Raw genomic sequence first — 19,700 nt, 5'->3', positions numbered from 1 at the left:
TCTGAAACAGCGACATCTACGAAAGGAATGTGGTTGCCAAATTACGGGCGGTAATTTCATCGAAAACAGTCCAAAATGCCGTTTAAACGCTTTTTGTAACTGAATATCAATGAAACATAGATATGAAATAAGTATTATATCGAGTTTAATAAAGATCTGCACTACCCGTTGTGGGAAGTTCTTTGATTTTGCAAGGTGCTTGTCAACAACTATTTGTGACGTCATAAGACAATATGGCGGAAACAGAATTGAATGTTGACAGTCTGATCTCTCGACTGTTAGAGGGTAAATAAAGTGATAATGCATTTGAAACACTTTTTAGAAATAAGAGAATCTATTAAACAAATGAACAAAGTTATTATTAAAGATGTATGAGAAGAATGGTCAAATAGAAAACTGGTTTCAAAACTTATGAGGTCCCGTCTTCCGTCAGTTTCATAAGTTTGACAGTTGCAAATTATCATTGAATCAACTAACATACTAACGCTTTTATTGTTTATAAGAATGATAACCTTCTGAAAATATGCTACGACCTAGCTGAAACACATACTCAAACTAGTCCCTGACACGAGGTTTAAATCAGAAGTCCTCAAAAGGGAGGGACTATAAATATGATTTACTGCTGTACTGTAAAAATAACCCCATTTGAAGACTGTACTATGCATATATGTTAAGTATCACATATATTCAGTAACAGAATGATAAATAGGTTATAAGGCTTTTTACAGATTGGTACCATAAAATACAGAAGCTCGATGCTATGTGAAATTTTTTGCTGGTCGGCTGCCCCCCTCCACTTTTGTGGTAACGGGATCGTTCGCCCTGATAACATGTTCGCCCTAGGTTCGTTCGCACTGAGTTTGTTTGCCCTGGTAATTTGTTCACCCTGGGTTCGTTCGCCCTATTTTCATTTATGATATGTATATGTTACATTAACATGATTAATGAAAGAAATATATCTATATATATATTAAAATTTATGTATATCTATTAAAAGTTAAATAGCCTCACCGGACACAATTACGAACGATTTTTGAACTGTGATTAATAATTTTTTTATGTAGACTACTTTTCTTGAATTTTTTATACCATAGAATTTAAGATGTATAAAGGCTTTCCATTTTGCATCATATCCCACATAAATTTTTATGCACGTTGGGATACTTTAGTAAGATTTGCGTGACCTCGTTTTACGGGTCAAGAGAGCCACATATGGACGCAATTCCGAACAGCACTATATTGATATATCTTGCAGAAAAAATCAATGACAACAGTCTATATTGATAAAGCATACATTAATCTTTACCTCAAACACATTTTCATAGGAAAATAAAAAGCACAAGTTTGTTTTTTACTTCAATTACTTCAGCAGTGGTTGCAGACGAAATGTTGGTCATGTGTAAAGGAAAGATTTCTGATTTTTTTTGTTTTTGTGTAAGTTCCTCCTTTAAAGGAGCACTAAATTCAAGTTTATCCATTTCGGTGGTGTACTTATCATTCATCTATGATTTTTTTTATATTGGTCAACATTTCTTTCGGAGTTCTCTGGACTTTTCAATAAAATTAACATATTTTCTTTTGGCCATAAATAGGTTCACAAGAGTCTAAAAAACGTCAATTGAGGGGTTATTTGGGCATGATAAAAGGCATCACGCATATGAACAGAATCAGGAGATATTTTTCTTTCTATATATTAACAAAAGAAGGTAATATGCACTTACCTTTAAGTATTTATTTACATAACTTCCAGGTCAGATTGCCGTTCTTATAATATTTTCAGAATGATTTTGTCATCGTCATCAACATTCACCAAGTGCACATAAATTGTATTATCATGAAAACAAGGGATTTTTAATAGGGTTTTTATTTATAAAAACATTTATTGATAAATATAAACAAATATGATCTCAGAGGGCAAACATTGGAAATCGTTCGTAATTGTGTCCAGTCGTAATTGCGTCCTGTGGGGCTACAGAATATTAATTAAGTAAAATTCTTGGCTGCTTTTTACACTTTATTTTATAATAACTTTTAATTACTGTTGATTGAATTGTGATTGCTGATTAGGTATAATTTGAAATCTTTGATATCACTGATTGGTATATGAATTGTCTTTGATGGATTAATAATGAAAATAACATTTCATACGAAGCTTGAAAAAACAGTGGAGTCAGCGCAAAGTACGACATGACAAAAAAGCCCATACAATTCAAACTAACCCTTTTAATTAATTTAGAAGTAGAATGTCCCGGTTTTTTTTATAATAAGTAATAGAGACAACTCTCCATCCAAATAGCAATTTATAACTGTTATAACTGTTACTGAATATTTGATATTGTTAAAATGTATCAATAAAGTTAAATATATAAAAAACTTAGTCTTTAGTTGTTTCATGTCAAATACTTTGTAGTCTTTGAATTCACAGAAACTTATCCTCGTAGCAGCAAGACAACATAATAACTTAGTACATTTAAAAATACAATGTAGTGCTTCAACATATTCAATTAAATACACACAACACAACACTATAATAAAAAATAAAAATCAGGGCGAACATACCCGGGGCTAACAGGTATCAGGGCGAACAGTCTCAGGGCGAATTGGAACTAGGGCGAACCGAAATCAGGGCGGACGGACCCGGATTCCACTTTTGTTTGTGCAACGCTCTGTTCGTGCCACTCACCACTTATGATTGTCACCTATTCCAAAACTTACTGACACCACTGGTTCAAGTGTAAAAAATTCTCAGTTCTAGTGCTAATCTTGAGTTTTCAAAATAGAGATCGAATCATCAGAGTAAAAACAATACCAGAAAATCAGTCTAAAGCATGAAAACAGTAAACTGATATTTCAAGTCACAGTTTAAGAATTATATAAAAAGTCTTAAGATCAAAACAACACTATAAATTTCATGCAGCCTTCTATGGATTAACCTTCATTAGGAACATGCAAAGCCAAATATTCAACAGCCAAAGATGTATACATGTAAATACTAAAACATTTAAAGAGCTACATGATTTGTATATAACCTAAAAGGACCTGACATAATAGCCAAATATTAAAAACATGATGGTTACATACATGTACATGATATAAGGTCAGTGAAACTATTTTAGCTTTAAAGGTTTATGCTTTTAACATATATTTTTGTAACTAAAGATCTCTCCTGACAAAAAATGCCTGAAATTTAGAGGACCTGCTAAAACTGAAGCAATCTGAATAAAATATTTAAGTGTCGTACATTGTATATTTTTGTTGATATGGAACCACTAACCAAAAGTTAAAAATGTTTAATGTACATGTATCCTTAATTAAACAGAGGAAATACATTATCAACATGATCAACATGCAATGACAATTTCCTTCATAAACAGACTTTAACTACAATGTATATAATTAAAATCTGATATTCAACAACAATTCACCTGGAAAGTTGCCCATGTATCTGGAAATGTTAATTGGATATAAACATGATTACCATGGAAAATATATTGTGCAAACAATGACTCTTTTTTCACTTCAAAAAATATTATTACATTAATTGTTTATAAACTTTTAATTAAAACTATTAGTTTGCTGACCATTTTAGATTTTAAAATACTTAAGATGATATTCACTCTCATATACAAGCAGTGTATGTACATTGTACGTATATAGTATTGGAGGTTTTTGATTTTTCATGTTTATAATACTATACTGTCAGTGCCAAGTGTTCTGTTACATCAAACACATATCTATAAATTGTTAATTTGTTATACAGTGAAACCTGTCCAAACTGAACACCCACGGGACTTTCCGTTTTGTTCGGTTTTCACAGGTGTTCGGATTGTAGAGGTAAACGGAAGTCGACTTTCAAATAATTCTGGCACTTACTGACAAGGGATAATAAATGACACAACAGACCACAATTTATTTTTGTGTTGATTTTGATGTAGATGTAAAAAGATAAGTAGATGAAGATGGACATATACGTATTGCTACATTTTTTTTTATATAAATCAAACGCCACTCCGTCAAACACGCCCATCGTTGTGAAACTATACATCGTTCAATGAGGTCCGAATTGGAGCGATTTTGCTTAATTTACTGACCAATTCAGATTCCAAGTCTCTGTCAAATGACAATTCCGAAGTTGAATTGAGGTTGTCATTTTCAATTATCTGTACACACGAGTTCTCAGACTAAACTGCCCCCCCCCCTGATTGATATATATACTTGCCACAAGATAAGAGTGAAACAGCAGCAGGGGTCCAGTTTATTCTCGGACTTTATCGTTGCTAATTAGCTAACGAAAATCTACAGGAGCATCTGAATTATATATAGAGCTTCTAAAGGGAATCCGACATCCCGTAAACATGATTCGAAAGCCATTGACCTTGTTGTGTTGCATGACTTCTTAAACCAGTAAATGGCTTTAAAACTATTGTTTATTTAAACAGTTTAACTACAGAATGGCAGTTACGATTTTGTGGCCGTAATTATTTGCGTCGGAGATTGTTGAGTAACGTGCATTTGATTGATCTCGGGGAAAGTTCTTTTCTTGCCCTTTTTGTCGATTGGGGCAGTTTAACGTTTCTTCACAAAAAAAATCATTTGATCACTGAATGCATAGACACAAACATGCTAATTAGTTTGAAATAACAACTCATTAGTTGATTAACCTCAAATACCCTCGGGGTCATCTTGTGTTTGTTTAATTAAATCATGCAAGTAATTAAAAATACTTTTTTGTTTTGATTGCTATCGACCGATTTTGACAGGTAGTTTTTAAATACAAATTTACTAACAAGCCTTCAAAAAGCGTTCGGAATTTCAGTGTTGACAGGGTTCGTTTTTTTCAGGTTAAATAAACGCAAATTGATAGGGAAATTGTGTGGGACTTTGAAAATTGTTCCGTTTAAACTGAAATACGGTTTTATCAGGGTTCGGTTTACCCAGGTTTCACTTTATTCTTTATCTTATTTTCTTTTTAGTCCGAGGATGTCGACCAGGAAAGACAGTACATATGACAGAGGCTGAGGTTAGGGGACTTTGCCTGAAATCAAGAGAAATATTTCTTAGTCAGCCAATACTACTAGAACTTGAAGCACCTCTTAAAATATGTGGTAAGTCAAATAAAGATAAGTATAATTCTGAATGTTCTGTTTTCTAACTGTTTAGAAGCAACCCCATTAGTTCATAAATAGTGAAATAATAAATGGTCTTTTTTCTATCGAAACATTGAAATATGATGTGCCATTCTTTACATTCATGGTCCATCTATTTCAAACTCTGTATCACAGCTTACTTGGTCCCTGCCTTTCCCAATTATTGCCACATTGATGTACATTTGTACACAGCTGTAACGCAAGTCTGTGTTCCTCATCTTCACATTGGCACTTCACATTGTGTGTCATTGTGATAATATATAGTGGAGAATTAGGAGGTGTGCACTTCACATTGTATGCCATTGTGATGGTTAATTTAAAGGTGTGCAGACTAACAAAGTACCGGTAGTGATATTTAGTCTTGTTAATATACAGTGAAACCTGGGTAAACCGAACCCTGATAAAACCGAATTTCAGTTTAAACCGAACAATTTTCAAAGTCCCACAAAATTTCCCTATCAATTAACGTTAATCTAACCTGAAAAACCCGAACCCTGTCAACACCGAATTCCGAACGATTTTTGAAGGCTCGATAGTAAATATGTATTTAAAAATTACCTGTAAAAATCGATCGATAGCAATCAAAACAAAAAAGGATTTTTAATTATTTGCATGATGTCATTAAACAAACACAGGATGACAGAGTATCCCCGAGGGTATTTGAGGTTAAATTAACTGGTGAGTTGTTATGACAAACTAATTAGCATGCTTGTGTCTATGTATTCAGTGATCAAATGATTTATGTTGTAAAGAAACGTTAAACTGGTCAGCTGCCCCCATCGCCGAAAATGACAAGAAAGGAACTTTCCCTTAGATCAATTAAATGTACGTTACTCAAATAATTATCGTGACTGCCATTCTGTAGCTAAACTATTTAATTAAGTAATAGTTTTAAAGTTGTAAAGCCTTTCACTGGATTAGGAAGTCATGCTACACGACAAGGTCAATGGCTTTCGATTGCTGGTTTCCCTTTAGAGGCTCTATATATTTGATTCGGATGCTCCTGAAGACTTCCGTAAGCTATTTAACAACGATAAAGTCCGAGAATAAACTGGACACAACTGGACCCCTGCTGTTGTTTCACTCTTAGCGTGTTGCGAAGTATCAGTCAGCGGGTGGCAAGTTTAGTCCGAGAACTCGTGTGTACAATGACGATCTCGACTCAACTACGGAATCGTCATTTGACAGTGGCTTGGAATATGAATTGGTCAGTGAATTAATGGATTAGAAAATAATTATTAAAAGCAAAATTGCTCCACGTCGGACATCATTGAACGATTTATACATTGTAGTTTCATATAACGACGAGCGTGATTGACGGAGTGGCGTTTGATTAATAAACAAAAATGTAGCAATAGGTCTATCTTTATCTACTTATATTTTTACGTTTACATCTATATCATCACGAAAATAAATAGCCGTCTGTTGTGTCACCTATTATCCCTTGTCAGTAAGTGCCAAAATTATTTTGGTATCGACTTCCGTTTACCTCTACAATCCGAACACCTGTGAAAACCGAACAAAACGCAGAGTCCCGTGGGTGTTCGGTTTGGACAGGTTTCACTGTATATGCATGTAATAATAACTTTAAGAATTTGAAAACCGACGAATGACAATCTATGTAATGTATGTAACGAAGAAGAAGATTACAACCACTTTTTTATTTCTTGTCGATTTTTAGAAAAAATTTGGAAAAGTATTCATGAGTTAATGATAAAATCAAATTTAAATTTTAGAGTATCATTAAAGCAATTAGTCTTTGGATATAAAATTTTTGACAAAAATTATTTTGGTCTGAATTATTTCCTAACAATCTTAGGTTTTTCCATATACAAATCATATTATGTATCTAATCAGAAATTGACAAAGGTAAATGTTTATCAAATTTTTGTTCGAGAATACATAAAAAGATACAACGAAAACAGAACAATGAAACTTAATCCATTACTAAAGTCACTAAAAAGAAGTTTAGACGATTGATAGAATAAAACATAATGTATTAAAATGTTGTATAATTGTATTTCAAGAAATTTATACATATTATTATAATATATACATATATACCAGCAGCTGATTGCTAACCTGGGCAATCGGTGGAATATTACAGGATGCATCAAGAAAAGCTTGGTTTCAAGCATCTGCATAAATAAGAGCTTATCCCATTTTATTTTCACCGATTAGAATTCAAAAGTCTTTCAGGAGGCTTTTTGGTTTACAGACTTACCTGAAAACTGGACAGAAGTGCTTATTTTCCTCTCAAAGAACCTGTCAGATATGACAATTTAAAAGTCATTTGTAGAAATGATCAAATATCATTGCTGATACTTATCTCCCTTAGAGGGATTAAAAGAGAGATTATGAATACAATTCATTGACTGAAATTCAGAATCATTACTATGTAACTGAGCACTTTAAATCAGTTTATATTGTGAGGCAAGTTTATGAGGTCAAATAATATTATAAAATTTGTGAGGCTTGTGTTAACTTATTGTATAATTTTCCAATGTATGCTCACAGTGTAATTCAATCATTTGATACATTCTGTATTTTGTAGGAGATATCCACGGACAGTATACAGATTTATTACGGTTGTTTGAATATGGAGGATTTCCACCAGAATCAAATTACCTGTTTCTAGGAGACTACGTAGACAGAGGCAAACAGTCACTGGAAACTATTTGTTTACTTCTTGCATATAAAATCAAATACCCAGAGAACTTTTTTCTATTACGAGGAAACCATGAATGTGCTAGTATAAACAGAATATATGGCTTTTACGATGAATGTAAGATTTAGTTATTTTTTATTTCAAGTGTATCCATTTTTAAGCTGTCGAATATTATTTCTTTTTTTAATGCATTAGAAGCAGAACTGTTTTAGAATTGTTGATTTGACAGTCTTTAAATATCTGTTTTACTGACTTTGCTACGTGTTGCCAGTAAAACTGCATTTGTAACTGTCAAATGGCCAATTGACTGCAGCAACTCTTCAACTACTATTATTCCTTAACTTACAGAAGGTACAATGTATATAAGACTTTGATACATTTTGATCATATATAAAAGCAACAAATTAGCAATCATATTACCGGTACATGATCTGCTTTGATATGTCTGAAAGTGATTGTAAAAATGAATTGAAGTTTACAACTAAAAAACCCTACTTTTTGATGTTGTCATCATGAAACATTATTCACATTTTTATACGCCTGTAAAAATTTTGACGGGACGTATTATGGTATACAAATGTCCGGTGTCCGTCTGTCTGTCTGTCCGGCGTAAACATGTCGCACCGTAACTTGAGAACGACTTATCCAAATTTCATGAAACTTAGTATAGTTGTTTCTTATGATGGTCAAATGATCTGTATACTTTTTGGTGAAAATAAGATTTAAACTTTTTGTGTGTTTTTTTTTCACATGTCGCACCGTATCTCAAAAACGTTTCTTGATTATTGCTTAAAACTTTACACACTTCTTAGTTATATTAATCTTAATATCTGTATACTTTTTGGTGATGATTCAAAATTATTTTTGAGTTTTTGAGTATTTTGTAAAAAAGGGGGAGGGTTTTTTTACATGTCGCGCCCTATCTCAAAAACGATTTATGATTATTGCTTAAAGCTTTACACACTTCTTTGTCATATTAATCTAAAGATCTGTATACTTTTTGGTGATGATTCAAAATTTCATTTTTGAGTTATTGAGTATTTTGTAAAAAAGGGGGAGGGTTTTTTTTACATGTCGTGCCGTATCTCAAAAACGATTTATGATTATTGCTTAAAACTTTACACACTTCTTTGTTATATTAATCTTAAGATCTGTATACTTTTTGGTGATGACTAAAAATTTTATTTTTGAGTTATTGAGTATTTTGTAAAAAAGGGGAGGTTTTTTTTACATGTCGCGCCGTATCTCAAAAACAATTTATGATTATTACTTGAAACTGTACACACTTCTTTGGTATACTAATTTAAAGATCTGTATACTTTTTGGTTTGATTCAAAATTTTATTTTAGTGATATTTGTAAAAAAAAAACAGGGTGGGGGGGGGGGTTTCACATGTCCCGCCGTGTCTCAAAAACAATAAATGGTTATTGCTTAAAACTTCCTCAGAAACTATTTATGATTATTGCATAAAACTTCCACACAAGACGTCGGGCGTATCATGCGCTCATGGTGCAGCTGTTTATTATTACATCTTATCAATATTGCATTTAGAATTTTTCCTTAACATCAGTTATATAAACACCAGTGATAAGAGTATGGTTATCAATAAAAAATAAAAAGAAAGTTACATATTACACAATTTATTTATTGCCTCTTATGATTTTAGGTAAAAGAAGATTCACAGTAAAGTTATGGAAAACCTTTACAGATTGTTTTAATTGCTTACCAATTGCTGCTATTATAGATGAAAAAATATTTTGTTGTCATGGAGGTATGGTTAAGACTTATAATATAAGGATATATTTGAAACAAGCATACAGGCTTTTCGTAATGAATTGTATGGGTTAGTAAGGAGGCACTCCCAATTTAAGTTTTATCTGCCAAAACTCTGGTCTACATTCTGTTTTCAAGACCTTTCAGAATTCTCTGATTTAAACACACAACATAAAAGAATTAGAAGGGGGAAATTCATTAGCTGATGTAATAATAACCTGTGAAGAAAGTAGAACCCCATGTTGTCTCATAGATCCTTGTAAGTAAAGGACACAAGATCTGTATTTTCAATCAGATTGATTTAATTCTGTATTATTGTTAAAGCTGTAATTTAAGTGCCTCCCTAACCCTACTATCATGACTATAGTCAGTTATGGAACAACTTTAAGTGGAAACGACTATTTTTTAAAATTTTTACAAAAACTTCCAATTTCTTTCAATGGACACAGATCATATGATCAAATTGATAACGGAAAGGATTCCGGAATAGTTATGTATATAAAAGGGAAAGAAAAACAAAGATCTGTACTGTATGTGTATTCACAATATTTATTATATACTGACTGACTTTAAAAACGCAACACTCATTTTGTAGATTTTTTTTTAACAAATCATGTTTGATCCTCATACAACTACTATTCATGCTTATGATACTTCTTTCTCTTTCAAAAAAATCAACATCTGACTTACCTATGGTTATCAAACACACCGAATTATTATGATCCCACGAATTTCAGAAAAACCAGGGTTTCAGTGTATAACACAATATTTGAATGTTGAAAATGACGTAATCAATTCAACCTACGACTTTGCATTTTTTTTTATTAAACATTGAAGTAATGAAAGAACTTTCTGTTCATAAGTTTGTTTACAAAAAATTGAATATTTGAAATTGGAATTACAAAGAATAATCTAGTGTTGCGTTTCTAAAGTCGGTCAGTATATATAATTGTGAAATTAATTATATTATAGATACTATTATTATGAATAAGTTATATATTACCAAATAGTGCTTCCCTAAACTATTAGGTAAACAAACTTGAGGGATACTTAGTTATAAGCTGTAAACTTAGTGAGTTGTTACAGCAAATAAGCAATAAAGATATTATTACGCTTAAAAAAAAAAAAAAAAAAAAAGCTTCCTTAGACTCAATATTTGAACTGAACGAAATATTTTAGTTAACAGATTTTAATGCGCCCGCTGTAGCAAAGGGGGCTTCAAGTTTTACCCTTGTAAATACGTACATCTCAAAGTTGGTTACCGTTCCCTAGCTTTAGTGTGCCTCAACTTAATGTTATGTACACAATGCAAAATTGATTTGGTCCTGTTCAGTGATATACATTACTGGACTAAGTTTTTATATTTTTATTTTGTCAAAACCTTATGTGTAAATGTTCTGTTAAAAAGAATTGGCCCAGTAACAATGAAACCAAAGTCCATTTGAGTTCTCAAAGCCTTAGTAACCACAGTAAATTGGGATATTTATATACCAAATGAATTGTGTATTGCCTCAGATGAAACATCATACACCACAAGGGTTTAAAAACATTACCATTAATTTTGTAGAGTAGCCTTATAACTAAATTTTATGATAAAACTAGTGCATTTTTGTGACACTTAAAATGAGTTGTACTTATAGGACTGCTTAAAAACAAGCATGCATGCTATTTCAGAATGAATTGTAGGGGTTATGATGAAACTGTGTTTTTTTGTGACACTTTAAATGTGTTGTATTTTTTAGGACTTTCCCCAGATTTACAGTCAATGGAACAAATCAGACGAATTATGAGACCAACAGATGTACCAGATACAGGTAGAGAAATACAAGAACATTTTATTTATTTAAACAAATTTATTGACATATATTTCTAAATGCTGATATTCAAGCCATATAAAACATTGTTATAAACCTTTAAATGAAGGCTTTCAGAAAATGTGAACATTAGCTTTATAGGTTTGAGGACACAGTTTGACTGGTCTACCATTAAGATGATACAAAAGGGAGATTAGTTAGATTATTAGATTACAAGGAAAATAGGGTAATTCCAGAAACACAGAATATTTTTCTAAAAATGATAATTGAACTATTAAGAACCACAAAACATGTTTTTTGTGTCAATGGCTTTAAATTGAAAATTTTGAAATTGAAACTTCAATGTTTTATTTAGGTATAATTCTGCAAAGGACCCTTATCATATACAAAATATAAACTGGATGATATGCATTTGATAGATATGAGTAATATATAGGTAGCTAAAAAGAAATTTTATGTTGTCTTTGACAGGTTTATTGTGTGATTTATTGTGGTCAGACCCAGATAAAGATGTTGCGGGATGGGGAGAGAATGATAGAGGTGTGTCGTTTACATTTGGTGGTGATGTTGTCAGTAAATTCCTCAACAGACATGACTTAGATCTTATATGCAGAGCACATCAGGTAAGTTATTTATTGAGATTACATTTCAAGAAAGTAGTTTCTTCTGAAGAGAAGTGCAATCCTTTTGTGATTATGTAACAATAAGTCAGCTATAAAAGGCCCTGAAATGACAAATATAAAACAATTGACAAAAGAGAACTAAAGACCTGATTAATGTACCAAAAAATACATGAAAAACAAATATGATATACTACAACAAACCACAACCACTGAATTACAGGCTCCTGACTTAAGGCGGTAGACCTATGTTAAGGGAAATAACTCTTAAAATCATCAGTACGTTTTTGTCAACCATTTTCATAAACATATTCTAAGCTTCTAGGTTACATAGATTATTTTCAATCTGTTTCAGGTAAATGCTTTAAATACATTGATGAAACTTGACTTGTACAAACGCCTCACTGATTTAAGGAGTTATCTCCCTTCGCCAAGGTCTACCCCCTAAAACAGAAACAAAGATAATGTGACTTGGTTTAATATGTTTGCTGATGAATTATGATTCAAATTTTACATAAGGTCATATAACCATTGTCTATGACCTTATTAAAATGTTCAGTGACTAATTATTGAACTTGCATGACATTCTGTGAAAAGTTGAAATATTATTTAATATTTTAGGTGGTTGAAGATAGTTATGATTTTTTTTTGCCACGAGACAGTTAGTAATGTTATTTTGTATTTTAGGTGGTAGAAGATGGTTATGAGTTTTTTGCCAAGAGACAGTTAGTAACATTATTCTCAGCACCTAATTACTGTGGAGAGTTTGACAATGCAGGAGGAATGATGTCTGTAGATGAAACATTGATGTGCTCATTTCAGGTAATGCTTAAGATGAAAACGTTGTGTAGGTTCAAAGACGTTCTGGGTTCTTAGGTGAAGAAATCATGTTATTTTTTATCAGAGGTGATGATACAATTGAAATCAAATTTTCTTGAATGTATTGTCTCTCATTTGTGTACTCTTTCAGCAGATAACCTAGTCTTATAAGAGGGGTCTATGGCAAAGATATTGAATGACCCAAAAATATAAAATGTTTTTGCATATGTTTTGGAAAATACATGTTTTATCTGCTGGTTTGCTTTTCTTAGTACTTATGATTAGTACATTGACAGCTGTTTAACCAGAAGTGTTATACAAAATTTATAATTGAAAATATCTCAAACAGTTCAATAGCATACATAAAGTAAATCTTGTTTTTTTATACGACCGCAAAATTTGAAAAAATTTTCGTCGTATATTGCTATCACGTTGGCGTCGGCGTCGTCGTCGTCGTCCGTCGTCCGAATACTTTTAGTTTTCGCACTCTAACTTTAGTAAAAGTGAATGGAAATCTATGAAATTTTAACACAAGGTTTATGACCACAAAAGGAAGGTTGGTATTGATTTTGGGAGTTTTGGTCCCAACATTTTAGGAATTAGGGCCAAAAAGGGCCCAAATAAGCATTTTCTTGGTTTTCGCACTATAACTTTAGTTTAAGTTAATAGAAATCTATGAAATTTTGACACAAGGTTTATGACCACAAAAGAAAGGTTGGGATTGATTTTGGGAGTTTAGGTTTCAACAGTTTAGGAATTAGGGGCCAAAAAAGGGCCCAAATAAGCATTATTCTTGGTTTTCGCACAATTACTTTAGTTTAAGTAAATAGAAATCAATGAAATTTAAACACAATGTTAATGACTACAAAAGGAAGGTTGGTATTGATTTTGGGAGTTTAGGTCCCAACAGTTTAGGAATTAGGGGCCAAAAAGGGACCCAAATAAGCATTTTTCTTGGTTTTCGCACCATAACGTTAGTATAAGTAAATAGAAATCTATGAAATTTAAACACAAGGTTTATGACCATAAAAGGAAGGTTGGTATTGATTTTGGGAGTTTTGGTCCCAACAGAATAAGGGGCCCAAAGGGTCCAAAATTAAACTTTGTTTGATTTCATCAAAATTGAATAATTGGGGTTCTTTGATATGCCGAATCTAACTGTCATGACTGTGTATATAGATTCTTAACTTTTGGTCCCGTTTTCAAATTGGTCTACATTAAGGTCCAAAGGGTCCAAAATTAAACTTAGTTTGATTTTGACAAAAAATGAATCAGTTAGGTTCTTTGATATGCTGAATCTAAAAATGTACTTAGATTCTTGATTATTGGCCCAGATTTCAAGTTGGTCCAAATCGGGGTCCAACATTAAACTTTGTTTGATTTCATAAAAAAATGAATAAATGGGGTTCTTTGATATACCAAATCTAACTGTGTATGTAGATTCTTCATTTTTGGTCCTGTTTTCAAATTGGTCTACACTAAAGTCCAAAGGGTCCAAAATTAAACCTAGTCTGATTTCAACAAAAATTGAAATCTTGGGGTTCTTTGATATGCTGAATCCAAAAATGTACTTAGATTTTTTATTATGGGCCCAGTTTTCAAGTTGGTCCAAATCAGGATCTAAAATTATTATATTAAGTATTGTGCAATAGCAAGTCTTTTCAATTGCATAGTATTGCGCAATGGCAAGAAATATCTAATTGCACAATATTGTGAAATAGCAAAATTTTTTTTAATTAGAGTTATCTTTCTTTGTCCAGAATAGTAAGCAAGAAATATCTAATTGCAAAATATTGTGCAATAAAAAGATTTTTTTTAATTGGAGTTATCTTTCTTTGTCCAGAATCAACTTAAATCTTTGTTATATACAATATACAATGTATATTCACTTTTTACTACCAACTGATAAATTATAATAAATAACATTCAGTGATAACAAGCAGTTTTTTTTACATCTTAATATTTTATGATGTATTTAAATGAGTAGTTATTGTTGCAAACTCCATTAGAAATTTTAATTGAGATTAGTTTTGGAATAAGGGAAAGGGGGATGTGATTAAAAAAATTGGGTTCAATTTTTCTCATTTGAAATTTCATAAATAAAAAAGAAAATTTCTTCAAACATTTTTATGCCCCACCTACGATAGTAGAGGGGCATTATGTTTTCTGGTCTGTGCCTCCGTCCGTCCATCCGTCTGTCCGTTCCTTCGTCCGTCCGTTCGTCCGTCCGTCTGTCCCGCTTCAGGTTAAAGTTTTTGGTCAAGGTAGTTTTTGATGAAGTTAAAGTCCAATCGACTTCAAACTTAGTACACATGTCCCCTATGATATGATCTTTCTAATTTTAATGCCAAATTAGAGTTTTTACCCCAATTTCACGGTCCACTGAACATGGAAAATGATAGTGCGAGTGGGGCATTCGTGTACTGAGGACACATTCTTGTTTTGAGAGGATTAATATTCAACAGCATAGTGAATTGCTCTAAGAGAAAACAAAAATTTTAAGTTCATTAGAACACATTCATTCTGTGTCAGAAACCTATGCTGTGTCAACTATTTAATCACAATCCAAATTTAGAGCTGAATCCAGCTTGAATGTTGTGTCCATACTTGCCCCAACCGTTCAGGGTTCAACCTCTGCGGTCGTATAAAGCTACGCCCTGCGGAGCATCTGGTTTGCACATATCTTTCAATAACTATTATAGTTCAAAATTGAGGACAAGTAAAATAGCATCTTCAAAATAATTATAGCGTCGCGGGAATTATTATAGCATCACGGTGAAAAAATATAGCGTCGCGTCGCGGTACCGCGACGCTAAAACGGCCTGGGGAGAACACTGACTATAACAATGATACCTCGATAAGACTTGGTAAAAATGATCACAAAAAAGTTGTGCTTTGTTTACAAAATATACTGAATTTTGTTTAAGATATTGTATTTTTATCATGTTGAAGATAGTGCACTTTTACAAAGCTGTTTATTATTTGAAAATGCAAATCTTTGACTGAATTTTGCTGATGCACCAGAAAAAATAGCTTACTTGAAAAAAACATTTCTGAAGGCTTCCCTGAATTTAGTTGCTGTTTCTTTGGATGATTTTTCTTTGCTCAAAACATTTTTATTGATTGATATTCTTGAATAACAAATATTGAGATGTTATAATTGTTTTATTCGTTGCTATGAGAATTGTTTTCTTTATATGTGTTTCTATGATTAGGCTGATGTTTTCATTTTAGATCTTGAAACCCTCTGAAAAGAAGGCAAAATATCAATACGGAGGATTAAATTCGGGTAGACCAGTAACGCCGCCAAGAGGGCCTCAAGCTCAGAAGAAGAAATAACATTAACATTGACTTAAGAGAAGATTGCAGCTTGCTTATGACAGAGACATGTATTAACATATCAAAGTAAACAGCTTGTTAACCATACTAAGTTGGGCAGATATAGGAAATCCAACCATTTATTGTCTATGCATCCCTTTACTAAACAATTACTGTTAAGTTAATGCTTAATATAGGACAAAGTAATACCAAAAAGATTGAAGTTTTCATTTGGGCATTTCATTTTCATGTATCGGGTTTTTCTTCAAAGGTTTCTGTCTGTCTGATTCAGTGAAGTTTTTGAAATGATCTTTTTAATTAGGATGATTAAATATATACAATTTTTTTTTAAATGATCTGAATTGTAATAGAAATAATGTTTTTTTTTTATATAGTTGTTAGTGATGATCTTATACTTTTCCTGAATAAACCATACAGCAGGTTGAGAATAGCTCATCTGACAATGGTTTTTCAGCCAAAGGACTAATTCACATGTGTTTGGTGTAAGGTCTGATAATTCAGACCTCGGTGCACATAGTTTTAAGTAAACCATTGACAAACTTTAACTCAATGATTGAAAAATTCTGTTTACATGTTGAATTTATCCGTTTATGTTTACAATAACATTTTATGTTTTGTCATTTAATTTCATTTATACCCTAGAGTTTGATTTTGCATATTTAATGACTTTCCCACTTAAGGTGGTACCTAACACTACAGGGAGATAACTCTGTAAAATCAGCTTAACGTTTTAATTACGTTGTGTTGTAAAGGTAATATTAAGCTTCTCAATGTCAGATCAAAATTGTTGTTTGTCAAACTACTATATAACCAGTGTAATTTTTCTGACAAAACGGTTGGTTCAAAGTTTTTGAAATTTTTATATTTTTGTTAAAGGGTCAAAGTAAATACTTTGTCAAAATTTTATTAAAATTAAAAGAGCCAAATTAGTTTTTTGTTTTTTTGGCTGTTAATTAAGTTTTATTTTTAAAGCAATATACATAGCTGATTGCATTGCATTGAGTATGTAGGCAAAGATATCTTTGGTTTAGCTTGCTTGCTAGCTGAACAGTGAAGTAATAATTATAAGGTAAGGTAAGGACTAGTCCCACAAATAACTAATTTATGTCTGTAGAACTAGGGTACTTCGAAAGGAGGGTAGTAAACCTTACCTAATAATGACTTCACGGCTCAGGTAGCATTATTATTTTTTTTTTTTTTTTATTATTTATAACTTCCAATTTACAACATAGTATACACAAATATAATAGCAATATGTAATATATAAATCTATAGATATTATCTAATCAATACATCTTTCTATTAGGAAGCAATTTTTTTTTTTTTTTTTTTTTAAATATACAAATGAAAGATAAAGAGTAAAGCAGTTTGAACACCGGAGAGAGAGAGATAGAAAGAGAGTGAGAGAGAATAGTGTGGTGAGAATTAGTTTTAGTGAAAGTGTTAGGTACCACCTTAAGGCAGTGCAGAAATGATGCATTAATGAGTCAGTATTGTAGGCAGAGGTAAATAGAGGGGTGCTGAATTTTGTGCCCTTGTGCCTATTTGATAAATAAGCAAACAATGTACTTTTCTTTCTTCATCTTAGCCATTAACTTATGTTCTTAACACACACTCTTCATCATCAAATGTGACACATGTTACCTGTATATAATCACCTACAAATAAGTCATTACTTGCTCCGGTGAAATTAAGAAACCTCTCTAAGCCCTGTTTCCAGAAGTGACAATCTTCTATAAGGTCAGAATATTGATATCAAATCATTTTCTAGCACATGATGATTAAATAATAACACTTATAGTGATATAACATAAATGTTGAATAAAAACTAGTTTTTCTTGTGAACCCCTTAAGTGCCCTTTATAAATATACACCTCTATTTTCAAGTCCTGACTGGAATGCTATTAAGTTGTATCTGATCTAGGAATATTTTATAGATAAAAACTAAAATAAAGATTAACATTGTTTTTTGTGAACACTGTTTTAATATAAGATTTTTTTTTTGCTAGTTGGATTTTTATAGGATATATAATTATTGTTAGCCCAATGAGTGTTCAGGAGTGTGACTTTTGTTTGATTTTCATTTCATTCATTTCACTTTTGTACATTTGCAATTTTGAGAAGGATGATCACAATATAAAATTGCTAAAAACAAACAATCCAAAAATAATTGTGTAACAGATATTATTAATTTCATATTTTGTTTATTGCATGGTATCATTTAATTTGTACAGTTTGTAGTTTTGTACATTACAACCAGAAGTCTTGGTTTACTTAACATAATAATAGTTTGTTTATTTTTGGTGATGTTGTGTGATAAAGCTCATCAGAATGTAGGAGTACAAGTTTGATGATAAAGGATTTTATTTGTGAGTCACCACTTACATAGTTAAAAAAAAATATTCTAATTCTTTTGTTAATTCTCTCAACAAATAGTTTTGGGGTTATTTTTTAAATAAATGGACAAAATGTTAATGTGGACTTATACATGAGTTGTAGTTGTAAGAGAAACATTGAAGATTTGTTTTTTTAAAACATTCATTTCACAAATATGTATATGTGACATTATTCATTGACCTTTTTATGATAATTTTATTAATGCAAAGTTCATTTTCGTTGTAAATACAACATACATGTACAAATTTATTGTCCATAAATTTAAACATTACATATTTCGAAATGATATTTACTACAGTGTGCTGTGGTTCACTTTAACCTCTATGTAAAAATTATTTGTAAAATGTATAAAACCACAAATTATTCAAGAAACCATTTTTAACCTATACCAAGTACATAAGGGATGCTATAAAAGCAATATCAAGTATATTAAGAAAGTAAATCTAGAGGCTGTATAGAAGACAGGGCAATACTTCTGATAAACAGACTTATCTATGCATACATTTATGTCTATTGTTACTGTTGTCCTCATATGTTTTTGTTTGTTAAGTAAATTATTTATACCTACGCTATATGACATTTAAATAAAAATAATAATGTACAGTTGAAATATGTTTTATTATTTGATACTGATAAACTTCTTTAATCCATATCCAGCCTTGGAACAATACTTTGAAGCATTGTTGTGCTCTGCCTTAGAAAGTAGTGGGTATCATGGTTTCCTGTTTGTGAGTTTGAAACATGTCCAAAATTAGGATTTTTATGCCCCACTTAGGAGCAATATGTTTTTATACGACCGCAAAAATTGAAAAATTTTTGGTCGTATATTGGTATCACGTTGGCGTCTTCGTCGTCGTCGATGTCCGAATACTTTTAGTTTTCTCACTCTAACTTTAGTAAAAGTGAATAAAAATCTATGAAATTTTAACACAAGGTTTATGACCACAAAAGGAAGGTTGGGATTGATTTTGGGAGTTTTAGTCCCAAAATTTTAGGAATTGGGGGCCAAAAAGGGCCCAAATAAGCATTTTCTTGGGTTTCGCACAATAACTTTAGTATAAGTAAATAGAAATCAATACTATTTAAACACAAGGTTTATAACCACAAAAGGAAGGTTGGGATT

The 19,700-nt window shown here is 31.7% G+C and overlaps 1 protein-coding gene across 3 annotated transcripts; it reads left to right on the top strand.

The window, feature by feature from the left end:
- On the top strand, positions 1–19,187 carry LOC139516037 (serine/threonine-protein phosphatase PP1-beta catalytic subunit). Of its 3 annotated transcripts, none has more exons than XR_011662904.1 (9): positions 1–285; positions 4,974–5,105; positions 7,702–7,932; positions 9,482–9,586; positions 11,331–11,402; positions 11,874–12,025; positions 12,710–12,844; positions 16,076–16,860; positions 17,641–19,187. XR_011662904.1 is itself a non-coding variant. In XM_071305845.1 (8 exons), exons 1-8 carry the CDS (start codon positions 234–236, stop codon positions 16,178–16,180), a joined length of 984 nt encoding a protein of 327 aa, XP_071161946.1. In that variant the 5' UTR covers positions 4–233; the 3' UTR covers positions 16,181–19,187. The 3 variants fall into 3 exon arrangements, 1 of the variants encoding a protein (XP_071161946.1); XR_011662903.1 differs by having other exon boundaries at positions 4–285; positions 16,076–17,074; positions 17,111–19,187; XM_071305845.1 differs by having other exon boundaries at positions 4–285; positions 16,076–19,187.
- Positions 19,188–19,700: the final 513 nt, after the last annotated feature.

Source organism: Mytilus edulis, chromosome 3 (assembly GCF_963676685.1).
Source record: "Mytilus edulis chromosome 3, xbMytEdul2.2, whole genome shotgun sequence".
Lineage (NCBI taxonomy): Eukaryota > Metazoa > Mollusca > Bivalvia > Mytilida > Mytilidae > Mytilus > Mytilus edulis.
Note: the sequence above shows the minus strand (reverse complement) of the source record. Positions and strands in the feature narration are given on the sequence as shown.

What these genes read in the sequence shown, in the direction of transcription:
- LOC139516037 (XM_071305845.1), top strand. Translation starts at nt 234, where the DNA reads ATGGCGGAAACAGAATTGAATGTTGACAGTCTGATCTCTCGACTGTTA. An exon ending in AATATTTTGTTGTCATGGAG is followed by an intron (nt 9,587 to 11,330) that starts GTATGGTTAAGA and finishes TGTATTTTTTAG; the next exon opens with GACTTTCCCCAGATTTACAG. An exon ending in TTATATGCAGAGCACATCAG is followed by an intron (nt 12,026 to 12,709) that starts GTAAGTTATTTA and finishes TTTGTATTTTAG; the next exon opens with GTGGTAGAAGATGGTTATGA.